General features: G+C 38.4%; 1 protein-coding gene across 5 annotated transcripts in view; it reads left to right on the forward strand.

Moving 5' to 3' along the window:
* LOC111151929 (calcium dependent secretion activator 2) overlaps nt 1–14,564 on the forward strand; it is a 532,957-nt gene that overhangs the window by 345,274 nt on the left and 173,119 nt on the right. For all 5 annotated transcript variants that reach the window (XM_022510148.1, XM_022510149.1, XM_022510145.1 and 2 more), the window contains exon 9: nt 4,799–4,865. In XM_022510148.1, coding sequence (XP_022365856.1) covers nt 4,799–4,865 — 67 coding nt within the window. The remainder of the gene's footprint in view (nt 1–4,798; nt 4,866–14,564) is intronic.

The following is a 14,564-nucleotide window of genomic DNA, read 5'->3' on the forward strand; positions in this document are numbered from 1 at the left end:
AGTTATAATTGATGTTCATAATAATGACCAAGTTGGCTTATGTATACAAATTCTTCAAAAATTTGTTATGGTTATAGTCGCTATATAGAGGAATTCAATTTTCAGTAATTAAGGATACTCAAATATAGCTATGTAAGTGTAATGAACTGAATCTTACTGCCTAGTAGAGCATATGTGTTAAATGTAACTTTAGTCTATTTTTCTGAAATAAAAAAATCTTAGTAGATCTTACTATAGTTTGTCCATAAAAGAGAATTTGTACCCTACACAACATTAAAAAAAAAAAGTGTGGAGAGAATGCATTTTGATTTTTTTACATGTTTCTAATAAATGGATTTATGCTTATGACCAAATATGCAAATGATTTCGGCTTTTTCTTTACTCTCTCCACAATTCAACCCTCCTACAGATAAGACCACTACACCACAACTTGGAAATCACCCTGAAAGCCAGTAAACCATTGAACTGTTAAAGCTTGTAGGATTCTCCACTACACTCATGCTACCTGTAGACTAAAGATAAGGATATTTGTCACTGTACTTGACTTTGTCGTACCAAAAATATGATTTATGGCTCTATAGTGATTAGGTCTCCCAAATCCTTCATAATATTTTTTTTCTGATAATGAAATGACGTCGTCTCAAACATGGCTAGTGGCAATACAAAAGCGTACAGCCACTTTGGAAAACCAGTTTGGCCGTTTCATATAAAGTTAAGCACACACTTGAAATATAATTCAGTCATCCCACTCCTAGATATTTACCTGAGAGGAGTGAAAACACATGCCCACACAAAGACCTTTACATGCATATTTCTAGCAGTTTTGTTTATGATTGCTAGAAAAGAGAAAGCAATCCAAATGTCCAACAACTGGTGAATGGATAAACACATTGAAGTGACTGCATACAATGAAATATAATATTCAGTAACGGAAAGGAATGAACTCCTGATACAGGCAACAGTGGCGATCTCAAAAGCCATTGACTAAGGGAAAGAAGCCAAACACAAAAGGGCTCCGTACTCTGTTTTTCCATCTCTATGGCATTCTGGAAAACAACTGAAAAGTCAGAAATCAGAACAGTTGTTGCAAAGCTGGGGGATGGGAGGAGGAGACTGATCAGGAAAGGACCTGTAGGAACTTCTTGGCGGGGGTGGGGGGGGGGTCAGATGTTCTGTAGGTCCGCGGTGTTGGTACTTCCATTGCGATGTCAACACTCACGAAATTATATACCTGAAATGGAGCGTTCTTACCTTCTGTTAACCATACCAGTAAACCCTACTTTAAAAAAAACAAAGGAAGACCTGCTTAGTGTAGAAATTGTGAAAACGTGAAGTCATAAAGAACAACACGAAGGAGCAGCTGGCTGGTTCAGTAGAGTGTGCAACTCTTGACCTTGAGGTTGTGAGTTTAAGCCTCATGTTGGGCATAGAGATTATTTTTAAAAAGTATGAAATTCATCTTTAATCTCAACAGCCCAGTATTAATTGCAGGCTTAATATTTTGATGTGTCTTTCTGGATTTTCTCCCCATGCATGTACTGTAAGCTCATGTGACCGCTTTTTTTTTTTCTAAACCTAGCATTATAATAATTTTTTCACATCATTCTTTTTTTTTTTTTAAGATTTTATTTATTTATTTGATAGAGATCACAAGTAGGCAGAGAAGCAGGCAGAGAGAGAGGAGGAAGCAGGTTCCCTACTGAGCAGAGGGCCCGATGTGGGGCTTAACCCCAGGACCCCGGGGCCACGACCTGAGCCGAAGGCAGAGGCTTTAACCCACTGAGCCACCCAGGCACTCCTCACATCATTCTTTTTGACATCATTTTTAATAGCAGCTTAACTCCTTCCTTACCATTTGATTCTTAGGCAGTTTTGAGTTTTTTATTTTAAACAATATTGATAAACATCTTGTTCTCATTCTTCCCTCGGTTTTAAATATCTCTTATGCCCAGAATCTAATTTTATACCAGTGAAAAAGCAGCAAGACAGTGATACTAGATACCTAATGCCAGAAATCATTCTTAGAGTGAAAAAAAAAAAAACCCTCAAATTTGTTGAAATTAAGTTTAATGTGTTCTTATCCAGGATAGTTAGCTTTTCGGATGTATTCGTGTCCATTTCATTCCATAAAATTTTAGTCTGGTTAATGTGAAAACTGAAGGGCAGAAACTATCCATTCTTGCTACTTAACATTTATAATATTTCCTTTATGCAATCGATCGTTTATTGAATGTATTTTTTTTTTCCTTAGGCAGAGAGTAAAACTCTGCCGTCTAGCTACTTCCAAGATACGCTTGTTCATTTGTGACTCCCATGTATGGTTGATTGAATTCCCCCTTAAAGTGTAACATCCCAGAACACCTTGGGGCCCAACGTTCAAGTGCTTACCTTGGTTCCAGTCTCATATTGTCTTTCTTCAATTTCTTATATCCTCTCCCAACCTCCAGTAGACACATGCATGTGTCCACCCACTGCTGCGCTGTTTTCAAAGAAATCCTATGCTGTCGTTCCCAGTGTGTTGATCCATGGTTTTGAGTGATGGTTGCAGCAGGTAGTAGTACTCCTTGTGTAGGACCTTCACTCTCAGCAAGACTTACACTTGCTGATGGTGTCGATGGTTTGTGGATCACTATTCACTTTCACTTATGTATGACCCAAGTTGCCCAGCAGCATGCTAAGTGAGACTCTTGAAGGAGCTCAGAAGCAGGCAGTGGTCACCAGCAAAGGTGATGCCACATTTTCTCTGGCTCTCAGGCAGCCTTGGTGCACATTTTGCTTGTGCACTTTCATACAGGCCATCGGTCTTATCTCCTGTATCTAGCCCCTGAGGTCATTGCTGTTAACCCTGTGATAGAAGTTCGGGTGTGTGCATTTCAGGAGAGGGAAATTACCTAGGACAGACAGAAAGAGAGCAGCTAAACACCTATCACCAAAACCACAAAAGAGAAATTAGAGAAGCTGGAGCAAAGGTGGGGCAAAGGGTTTTAAAGGGACCTCGAGAGGAGGTAGTGAACAGGTGAGAACAGGAACTGTGGATGTCTCTGTCGGTCACTAAATGAATTCACATCATATCCAGGAGTGCAGGCCATGTGGTGTCAAGGGTTTTGTGCGAGCCAAAAAGAAGTTCATCTAGCTAGCTGATGTATCAGAAAGTAAGTAAATAATTTGGGCAGTGTGGATGATGATTTCCAATGTAAAAGCCTAGTTTTTATTTTGACTTTTAGGAACTGCATGTTAGTTTTCTTGATTCTGAAAATTTAGAACCCAAGAAATCAAACCCATAGATACAGAGAACATATTGGCGGTTGCAGAGGAGGGAAAGCTTAGGGTGGGACAAATGAGGGAAGGGGTATTAAAAAAAATTTTTTTAAAGTGTACCCATTCGTTTCAACATACCTTAGCCAGTATCTTGAATTTCTTTTAAGAGGGGGCAAGAACGTTTGCTTTGCTTCACAAAAGAAAATTATGTTAATAAGAGATGAAAAATTCAAGCTAAGATTTTAGTTTTAAAAATTGTGGAAGTCTCTGGGGTGCCTGCCTAGCTCAGTTGCTTGAGTGTCTGACTCTTGGTTTAGGCTGAGGTTATGATCTCTGGGTTGTGAGATGGAGCCCCATATGGGCTCTTCCTCTCCCTCTTTCTCTGTGCCTTCCCCATCTCGCATGCTCTTTAAATAATAAATATTTGAAAACAAATAAAGTAAAAAAATAAACATTGTGAAAGTCTCAAGACTTTAAGCCCCCAAATAAATGAATAACCATAGTACTTTTTTAATACTCAGAACTGTATATAAATTTAGAGTAGCCTTTACAAAGATGAACCTTCACTTCAGAAGAAAAGGACAGTGATAAAATGTTTTAAAATCTTTAATTTAAAAATTAGGCCTATATTTGTCATATTTCAAGCATCTAACAATCTTTTCTACTTTTGTAGGAGGTGTGTATAAGTTGCTATGGTATAATTTCAAAATCGCTGTCCATGATATGCTTTACTTCATTAATGTTTAATATCTTCCTTTTCCTCCTTGATATATATGCTTACATCTATATATTCAGTAAGAAGAAAAGTTTTGTCCTCAGATGATTCTCTGCTTTATTCATTTCCTTTCACGTTACTATCAGCAATGTGAAGTTAACAAAAGCACTGGCGGTAACTATGTTGAATTAGGCTATGTCTTCTTCACATTCATTATTGCCTGAATTCCATAGTTAGGAAAATTTGCAGCAAGATACTTCTGTAAGTCAGCTAGGCCACCAAATTCTGAGGCTGGCAGAGACCTTAGAAATCAGCAAACCTAGTCCTGCCATTTATAGTTGAAGAAACAGAAACTGAGATCGGTGCCAACGTAACTTGGGGTCATCCAACTGGACAGTGACCCTTCCCTCTGGGTTCTTGGCTCTACAGATGCCTCCCCCTTAGGCCACACTTCTCAGCCATGGTCATCTGAGAGCTGAAACATGAATCCTTTATCCCCAGTTTATAGCCTTTGTCTCTCCTAAGAAGTGTGTGTTAAGAATAAAATTCCCACTGGTTCTCTGATTATCCTTTCTAGCTCCAACTTCGCTCAATTTGTAGTAAGAACTGACAAATTGATAAGCCACATAAATCAATTCCCTTTCAAGAACCTAGAATAAGCTCAGTCATTTTGTAACCAGAAGCTACATGTTGTCTCAGCTTCCAAATAAACTAAACTGCCTTTAGCAGGCTGGTCTCAAGAATAAATACCTATGGAAGAAATACGATTACGCAGAGCCACAACGTTATTCATCTAAAATATTCTTTGCTTGTTTTTCTTGCCAGATATCTGTATGCCCTAGGACAGAAGGTTTGGAAAAGATGGAAAAAACGTTACTTTGTTCTTGTTCAGGTTAGTAAATTATTTTCCTGTTACACAATCAATCTAAGACAGCAGTTCTCAAACTTTTGCTTAGTGGGTTAAATCTATTGATACTCACTGTGTTAGAAATTAAAATTTATGAGATTAAGAGTCACTTACAGTTTGTCTCCCTCCCAATCCCATCTTGGAGGGTTGCTGGGGGGAGGGGGGTTGGGAGGGGGGTGGGGTTATGGACATTGGGGAGGGTATGTGCTATGGTGAGTGCTGTGAAGTGTGTAAACCTGGCGATTCACAGACCTGTACCCCTGGAGATAAAAATATATTATATGTTTATAAAAAATAAAAAATTTTTAAAAATTTTAAAAAAAATTAAAACTTAAAAAAAATCCTTAAATACTTCATTTCAAAATAAAAGTAGCAATTTTTTTACATGCTAACACAAGTAACAGTTTTATGTAAAATAACTGTGTTCTGAATCAATTTAGGTAAGTGCAAGGCATTATTTTACACTCTTGTACATCTCTTTAATATCTAGCTTAGTAGAATGCAGCTGTATTTTCATATCAGCTTCCTCATTCAATCTGTTGCAATATCAGATGAAATTTAGCCACTGGAAAATTCCACCATACGCACATGAGAGGATAGCTGTGAAAAAGGCAAATGATGTCTAAATATTGTTACAAAAATAGTTTTGACCTCACAGATTCCCTGAAAAGATCTTAAATTCTTCAGGATAACAGGACCATACCTTGGGAAAAACTGCATCATTCTGATATTTTATAAATAAACCATAATACTTAGAAGCTCCCACTTTTATACAGATATTCCATTTTTATCATCTATTCACATAATTATATCAGTAAATTACCTGGACTGGTAGATTGATTTGCAATAGGATTCTGAATATAGACAGGTTACTGGGATATTTATTCTGACTGACTCTGTTTTGTTTGTTTGTTAATCACAGATAACCTTTGCTCATAGAACATACTCATCAAAATAAATTTACAGTAAGGAATACTTTCTAAGAAGTAGTCATTCCATTCTATGATGAATCCAAGCTATTTTATCCCCAATGGATATATATGAAAAGAAAATCATTCTTGGTATTCTTAACATAAAATAGTCTCAAATCTTGTCGATTCCTACCAATGCATTAAGCAAACTTTAAATGGAGCCTATCAAAATAACATGGTGAAATGCCAAGGAAGGAAAACTGTCATTTGCTGTCTTCCAGGTGTAAGGTAAACTATCCATTGTTGGATGTGCCACAATGCATGGTAACTTCATGAAAAGTATAAAAATTCCATCAAAAGTAGTTTTGTCTGCATGGCAGCCAGCCAGCCTATTTCTCTAAAATGTAGCCTTATGTGATTAGAACCAATATTCGGTCAACTAATTTAACAAAAGATACACGTACTTGTATGTAAGTACTTTGGCGGTCTTGATAGAAAGCCCAAACATTTGCTTTGGGTGTCTTCCATTTGGAGTTCTGGGTGATCTGTCCTCCAAAAACCACACCCATAAGACCTCTTTTTTGGTTTCCATATTTAATTTCTTTACATCATTACAAGGACTTAAATGCATTGACTAGGCAGTTTTCATGCAGATCTTTCTGGGCATTTGATTTTATTCCTATTTATAGATGTCTCCCATCTAATTTAACAGGTTTGTATTAGCAACGTCATCAAATCTTTCTGAGTCATTCAACTGATATTTCATAGAAACTGCAGTTTCTTTTTCATTGTCCTACTTCATGCATTACAATGCAGACTTTTTTTTAACTTCATAGTTTTAATAGCTGATGTTATTGGCACAAACAAACCTAGCTGACTCTTAGTAAGCACAGAGTTTTACATATCAGTCATTACACTTTTTTTAATTTTTATTTTCTTAAAGACTTTATTTTTCCATACACCCCCTACCCCCCACACATGCCATGGTCTCCCCATCATCAACATTACTTGATACATTTGTTACCAAGAATGAACCAACATTGGTCCATCATAGTCATCCAGGGTGCATAGTGTTGTGTATTAAATGTGTTTGAACAAATGTGTGATGGCATATATCCAATGCTGAAATGTCACACAGAGTGTTTTCACTGCCCTGAAAATCCTGTTCCAAGCCAATTTGGCTCTTCTCTCCTCCGTGGCAACCACTGATCTTTTTACTGTCTCTGTAGCTTCACCTTTTCCAGGATGGAAATCTTACAGCACATAGCCTTTTCAGATTGGTTTCTTCCACTTCGTAATAGGCTTGTAAGTTTCTCCCATGTCTTTTCATAGCTTGATAGCTCATTTCTTTTCATTACTGAATAATATTCCATATTCCATTGTCTGGGTGAATCACTTTATCCATTCACTTACTGAAGGGCATCTTGGTGGCTTCTGAGTTTTGGCAATTGTGTATAAAGTTGCTATAAACATTCTTGGGCAAGTTTTTATGTAGATTTTCGTTTTCAACTCCTTTGGGTTAATATCAAAGAGTATATATATATATTTATTACTTGTATGTAGATCATATTTATTATGTTTTAAAGAATGAATCAGAGTGTTTATTAGTCTGGAGATCTAGTTAAGTGACAGGCCAAGAGAATTTCAACTGTGTTGACTGTATGTGTGAAAACTGGCTTTATTAGGTCTTGAGAGATCAGATGATCACTTCATGGTTTTAGCCAGGTGAGATTTAAGGTAATCCTTTGCTCCTTACCTAAGTAAGGAGTAAACTAACCAAAAGTTACAGAATAAACGTGTGTACTTTGATGGTCACCCTATAAAAGAGTTTAGGAATGAAAGAAAGAATTAGAGTTCTTTAAGATCATTAATTGGTTATGTCTTTGAGGAACATTAACCATGTCTTTAGGAAGCTATGAAGTTCTCTCAGTAACAAAAATAAGTTTAACATTTTTTTTTTAAGATTTTTCTTTGAGAGAGAAACTGTGTGAACTGAGTGGGGAAGGGGCAGAGGAAGATAATCTCAAGCAGTCTCCCCTCTGAGCACAGTCCCCACCTCGGGGCTTGATCTCATGACTCTTAAGATCATGACCCAAGCTGAAACCAAGAGTCAGATGCTTAACCAACAGAGCCACACAGACATCCTAAGTGTAACATTTTAAAGGGCAAAATTTAGTTTAAACCCATAATTAAAATTTAAATGTAAACCTATATACCCCATAATTGAAATTTAGAAAAAACACTACCAGACTATGATGAATGCATATTTTTTCTATTTGAGGTGTTATCTTAAAATCTGAAGTCCTATTTAAGCATTATAATTTTGCACAAATATATGTATATACATGCCCTCCTACAGAGAATCCCATGCCAAAGGTATTGAGATAAACATGCCAGTACTCTGGCAACTTTTTGAAGTTTTAAATACAATTGAATCTTCCTTTCAATTCCAAATGTAACAGGAAGACAAATGGAATGCACACACTTCAGAATCAAGATGGATGCGTATGGAGATTCAGGGAGAGGGCCCATTGGGAAGACCTGGGTAGTTTTTATTAGTATTTTTAAAGAGGGCTCTCATTCTACTGGCACGCAGCTTGGAGGTTCATACCTGCAGGCTGCATTACTGAAAGGTGAAGGAGTCATTTTTCGAGGGAGGACACTCTACCCCTGCTGTGTCTGCTGCTGCCATGGGCAGAATGGTGCTCTGGTGATAATGGGAATCTCATCACCACTTGCGAGTGTGTATTATATGAGTGATATAGCCAGAGATGTAGCCATCAGCTCAAGAATTTGTCCTCATAAAAATTGATTGAGAGTCCGGTTTGGCCAGCTGCAAAGTCATTGTTCAAAGTGAACACTCGAAGAGCTGCTGAAGTGAAAGGACTTTCATATAAACATTTAAAGCACAGTTCAAAATAGGACAATAAATTATTTATTAACATGGGGTGCTTATTGAGCTTCCAAGTAAGATTGTAAGTAAGATTAGGTTTGGTCCCCATTTAGATTCTGAAGTGAGTATAGTTACAGTATTGAATAGATTTCCATGTGTTTTTAAGAGGCTGGGTTTTTTTGTTTGTTTGTTTGTTTGTTTTTTTAATGAAGGTGGTAAGTGTGGGTCCAAGCCAAATGGAAAGAGCAATTGATTTTGAAGAATATGTTTGAAATCTTACCAAAGTTAAACTTAAGTGTTTCTTATTCATTTTTCTTATGCTTATTCAGTGTTCTAGTATTAGATTTGGAGGATATCATTGTTGTAAAGTACTTAGGACAATAAAACATTTTTGTTCACTGTAGTACAAGCATTTAATAGCTTTAACATTCTCTGATTTAATCAAATTGAATTATTTCCTAAATCTATAATCTGCTAATGCCTATTCGAATAACCGTATGACTCCACATACTGCATATTCTATGATAAATCCAGTATGTTTGGAGCACTCACCTACTACAGTTACTGCTATCTTATATTTATTAAGCAGTGGTAGCAGGCATTTATGTGAAGCACTTTTTTTAAAGATTTTATTTATTTATTTGACAGAGATCACAAGTAGACAGAGAGGCAGGCAGGAGGAGAGGGGAAGCAGGCTCCCTGCTGAGCATAGAGTCCCCCGATGCAGGGCTCGATCCCAGGACCCTGAGATCATGACCTGAGCCAAAGGCAGAGGTTAAACCCACAAAGCCACCCAGGTTGCCCCTATGTGAAGCACATTTAACACATCATCTTGTTTAATCCTCAGAATAAGGTATATTTGAGGGATAGGTAATAAATAGGATCCCTGTTGTACGAAGGAGTTATATCATTTACCTGGAATTTTAAAGTTAGTGTGTGGTAGAGTCAAGCATTCAAATCCAAATTCAGTCTACAGAGTAAACTTTCGTGTTCCCTGTCCTAAGGGTACGATTCAGTTGATGCACTCGAATAGTGTTGGTCTGAAGACAGATAGCTATAGGAGTAGTCACTGCGGATCACTAATTTCATGAGGTACAAGACCGTTTGACTAGACCTGGCCAGTAAGTGAAAGACGGAGAGTCTCGTGCTGGTGAAGGCTACTTACTGTGTGACATCACTGGAAACTGAAGTAGACATCAGTGTTGTTTTGGCCCTGTCTCAAAGTGTTCACTGCTTGTTGTCGACGTGTCAGAATCATGACTTGAAGTTGCTGCAAACAACAGCAGGCCATCAAGACATAATGTTAATTACACATCAGCTGAGTTGGCACAGTATGTAAACAGTGAGCCGTGTCACTGAGGGATCCGTACGTGCTGCACACGTAGGAGAAGCACTCCGTTAGTGAGACGCCATCAGAAATCTGCTTGAGACTTAAAAGAAGTGGCTGCTCCAGCCTGTTGCTCTCTGAACTCATCGGTACACAGGGAGACCCACTGTGGCACGCTGCTCTCATGTGTTTGAGAATACCACTACGACATGAAATTATATGATCTAGATCCAGTCTTCGGACATCAGCTGTTGGCTGAGAGCAATGGGAAGTGAGGAAGTATATTGTTTGTCAGATCAAGAAAATCATGGGATAGTGGCTGTCTTTGATTTGAAATTTGCAAACCGAGGGCATGTTCAATGTAGGAAGAAATCAAATCATACAGAATTATTTATGGAGAAAATGAAAGGCCGTCATCAACAACACCCCTGCCAGCATTGCCACCTTACTCCATTTTTGTTTTCAGAGGACCATTGCCATGTAACCATTGCCACTAGAATGGCTTTCTGAAATTCTATCTGTGTCTGTGTGTGTGTGTGCGCGTGTGCACACACACACACACACACACACGCACACGCACATTTTTCCTTATTGGTGTTTGCTTATTTTCTAAATGGAATCATTCCATATATATATATTCTGTATATCGTTTTGATCCCCCTTAAAAATATTATAGATGAGGTGCCATGTCAGTATATAAAAATCCACTATATTCTTTTGACTGATGATTGGATCCCATAGTATGGGTTAACATAATTTATGTAACAGTTCCCCTTTTTTGGACATTTAAGTTTCTCCTTTTTTTAAAATAAGCAATGGTGGGACACCTGGGTGGCTCAGTCCCTTAAGCATCTGACTCGATTTCAGCTCAGGTCATGATCTCAGGGTCATGAGATCAAGCCTTTAGGTGGTCTGCAGTGAGTGTAGAGCCTGCATAAGATTCTCTCTTCCTCTCTCCATCTCCCCCTTCCTCTGTGTTCCCTCCCTCTCCCTCTTTCCCTAAAAAAATAAGCATTGGTACAATCTGTGTGTGTGTGTGTGTGTGTGTGTACATGTAAACATATGTATGTACTTGTGTGTGTGTGTGTGTGTGTGTGTAGCCCCTATATGTTAAGCTTTGTGTGGATGTGGGAATATTCTTATAGAAATGGAGTAACTGGGCCAAAGGGCATGGATACCTATGATATGTAAGATTATAAAGCGTTAGATGACTCAGGAATACTCAAATAGTCACCAGAACTTTGGCTTGTTTTTTCATTTGTCATTTTTATAATTAATAGTCATTATGTGTCAGCAAAATTATTTTATCTTTCAAGATGCACACCTGCAATATGAAAGAAAATTGAAAGTTCTCTGGGTTGTGGGGCTTATTTGGAACAAAATGTTAGCGGACAAGAATTTTTTCTTTAGAATGTTTTTTTTTTAAAGATTTTATTTATTTATTTGACAGAGATCACAAGTAGGCAGAGAAGCCGGCATAGAGAGAGGAGGAAGCAGGCTCCCCGCCCAGCAGAGAGCCCGATGCGGGGCTCGATCCCAGGACCCTGGGATCATGACCTGAGCTGAGGGCAGAGGCTTTAACCCACTGAGCCACCCAGACGACCCTAGAATGTATTTTTTAAGATAACTCTTGCTTTGTGACCAATGAATTTTCCACAGTAAAGAAAACAACGGTCATATTAATTTATACAGTTTACCCCGGACATCAACAATACATTTACTTTTCATAATAGTTATAAAAGATGAGCTATTACATGATCCCTTACCTGTATCTCCGGAGCTAAAATTATAAAAGGTGAAGTAAACGGGGCTGGATTTCGTAAGGAGAATCTGGTACGGACCCAGTGGCGATCCCAATGCAAAATGCCTCTTTCATTCATTGCATTCGGGAATGCCCAGTAGTTCCTGAAAACTTGCTGTTATCTTCATGTTTTGACTCCAGGGAAATGTCTGATTCCTCTTATTGTAAAGCTTGTACCTACAAAAAAAGCGCAAAGGGCCTATGAAAGAGAATTGTGCAATATTGTGAAGTCAGAATGAGACATTGGTGGGCTTAGGGTTTGTTTTTTTGTGTGTGTTTTTTTTTTTTTTGAAAATTGCTTTACAAGTCTCAATTTCTAAATTTGTGTGTGTATAGCCTATGTGTATGTATGTATTTATAGTCAACGTAGATCTTTCTACGTACCTACATGTATGCCTGCCACATAGTACAGACTCATAAATATTTAAGGAAGTCCTATCTGTCCCTTAATTTGGATTCCTTTTCACACCTCTATATGGAACATAAAACAGACTTCTGTTTGGGCATACATCACCAAGCCTCAGTGTCCTGTTGGAACTACAGCCAGAACAGTGTCCCACTTAGATGTACCTTCTCCAGTTTCTCTGCCTCTGCGCTAGCCAAAACTATTCTTATCATCACACGGCTCTCATATACAGAGTCATCCTAGCGACTTCTGCTTCCTACCATTCTCCTTATAAATTCTTGTTTGCATGGCCAAAATAGTCTATTTGAGGTGGACCTCCGATTTTGCCACTTGCTGCTTAAATGGTTCTATGACTTCCCATTATGCGTAGAATTACCCCGACCATGACCTGGAGAAGATCTTACATGTTCTGGCCCCTGGCTTCCTCTTTGGCAAGTCCTCTGTCCCACTGAGCAGCACTTGAACTTGCATGTTCTGCCCCAGATTAGTTACAGGGCCAATAACTGGAGTTCAGTACCTCAGCGTCACGAGCCTCCCTCTCCAAATGTACCTCAAATAAATACTTAATATGGGCTTATTTTTTAGTGGGTGATTTCTATGTGAATATCCCTTTGAATTAAGTCCCCTGCCTTTCCTTCAACTAGTGCTTGTTCAGCTACTCTTAAACGCATCTATAAGAATTCTGAAGATTCTTTTGCTTCCATTTCCCCACGGCTGGCTCATTCTACTGACCCATTGGAGTATCAGGTCAAATATCACCTTAAATGGGCCTTGTCTGCCTACCCAATCCAGAGTATCCCTCAACTCACTCCCTGTCCCAGTTTTATATTTTTCAGGGCATGTATTTCTAATCAAAATGATCTTTTTTTTATTTATACATTTTCCTATTATTTCTTTACCCCTTCTAGAATTTATGTTCCATGAAAACAAGGACCTAGTCTTTCTTATAATCTACTGTGAGTAGAAACTATTTGTTAAATAATTTAATATATGTGCATCACTCTGACCATTGTTTTTAAAAGACTGCCTTTCCCCTCTTTAATTTATACACCAATTGCTAAATCTTTTTTATGCCATTTGGTCAAGACAATATATATTCCCCTCAAATCCATCATGATCTTGAAGATAAATTCCTTTTCCTTGATTAAATTAAGCTGTGGGGATTTTTTTTTTTTTTTTTTTTTAATAATTCTAGCAGCACCTTTGGCCTCTCCCAAGAGCGTTTCCAGCGAAGGATTTTTTAAGCCTTAATCTTTACTGAAATTAGATGGTGGCAGTTGCTAAGCCGCCAGCTGTTAACATGATCTCTGCAGTAGGAATACAACATGAAACGTGGATGCTGTGGTCTCCAAAAACTCGTAGTTAGCGCTCATACACGTGGACACAGACAGGTGTTGAACAGGCTGGCAATTGAAAACGACGCGGGCAGATTCCCAGACCAGATGCAGAGACCTCGTGGGACCTGAGCAACTAAAGTGAAGGTGCCCTGTCAAAGGTAGCGATGCCAAAACCTGGTTTAATGCTGTCATCAGATTAAAGTCTGTTTCTATCCCCCAGTTCTCAATAAATCCATTCTTTATGGAGTTAAGAGTGGATTGCGTTAAGTATACTGAATGGTTATTATTGCTATATCTTTCCACGGGAAGGATTTTCAATTGCAATACAGTACATTATATAAGCTTTATTCGGCAATATACAAGGAGGCTTATAAGTGAAAACAAATATTAGGTCAGACCACCTGTTTCTGTGTAATTCCCTGTCATGTGGTGATGAAGCAGAGTAGAGGCCTCAGAATACCTCCCTTGGGAGCCCAGGGAGCAGGGTAACCGCCCCCCACACCCCCACCCCCGGATCCCATAGCTTCTCTCTCAGTGACGTATTTTAACTTAGTGCCAACTGATGGTGACACTTTTTTCAGACTCCAGCTTCTCCCGATTACCCTCAGTTTGGATATTGGCTAGAGAACCAGTAGGTATAAGGTGTTAACGCATTCACTAGAACATATCCTGCAGGTTCATTGTAGACTTTGCCTCAGGAATGTGCTTTAATATGACCTTGCAAAAGAGATGGGGAATGTGAAAGCTCTTGGGGATACTAAAGAACTCGAGTGAAGTGTAAAATGCAGCATCGTTTTATGGAACTAGAACCAGGAGGCAGGGAGTTAAAAGGATGGTATTCGTAGTCCGTTGTTTCTGGAACCAGTGTATTCAAAAGCCAATCTGTACTTTTTTTCAGTTGTCTCCTGGGTTGGGTTTCCTAATTCTTAGTGATAGCTTTGTTAGTCGTTGGTGTTTTGTTACTCTTCCATCTGTACTCTTTGTTAAAACCCACTGCCTGGTAATCCAT

This window comes from Enhydra lutris, unplaced genomic scaffold (genome assembly GCF_002288905.1).
Source record: "Enhydra lutris kenyoni isolate GAN:26980312 unplaced genomic scaffold, ASM228890v2 scaffoldscaffold27, whole genome shotgun sequence".
Lineage (NCBI taxonomy): Eukaryota > Metazoa > Chordata > Mammalia > Carnivora > Mustelidae > Enhydra > Enhydra lutris.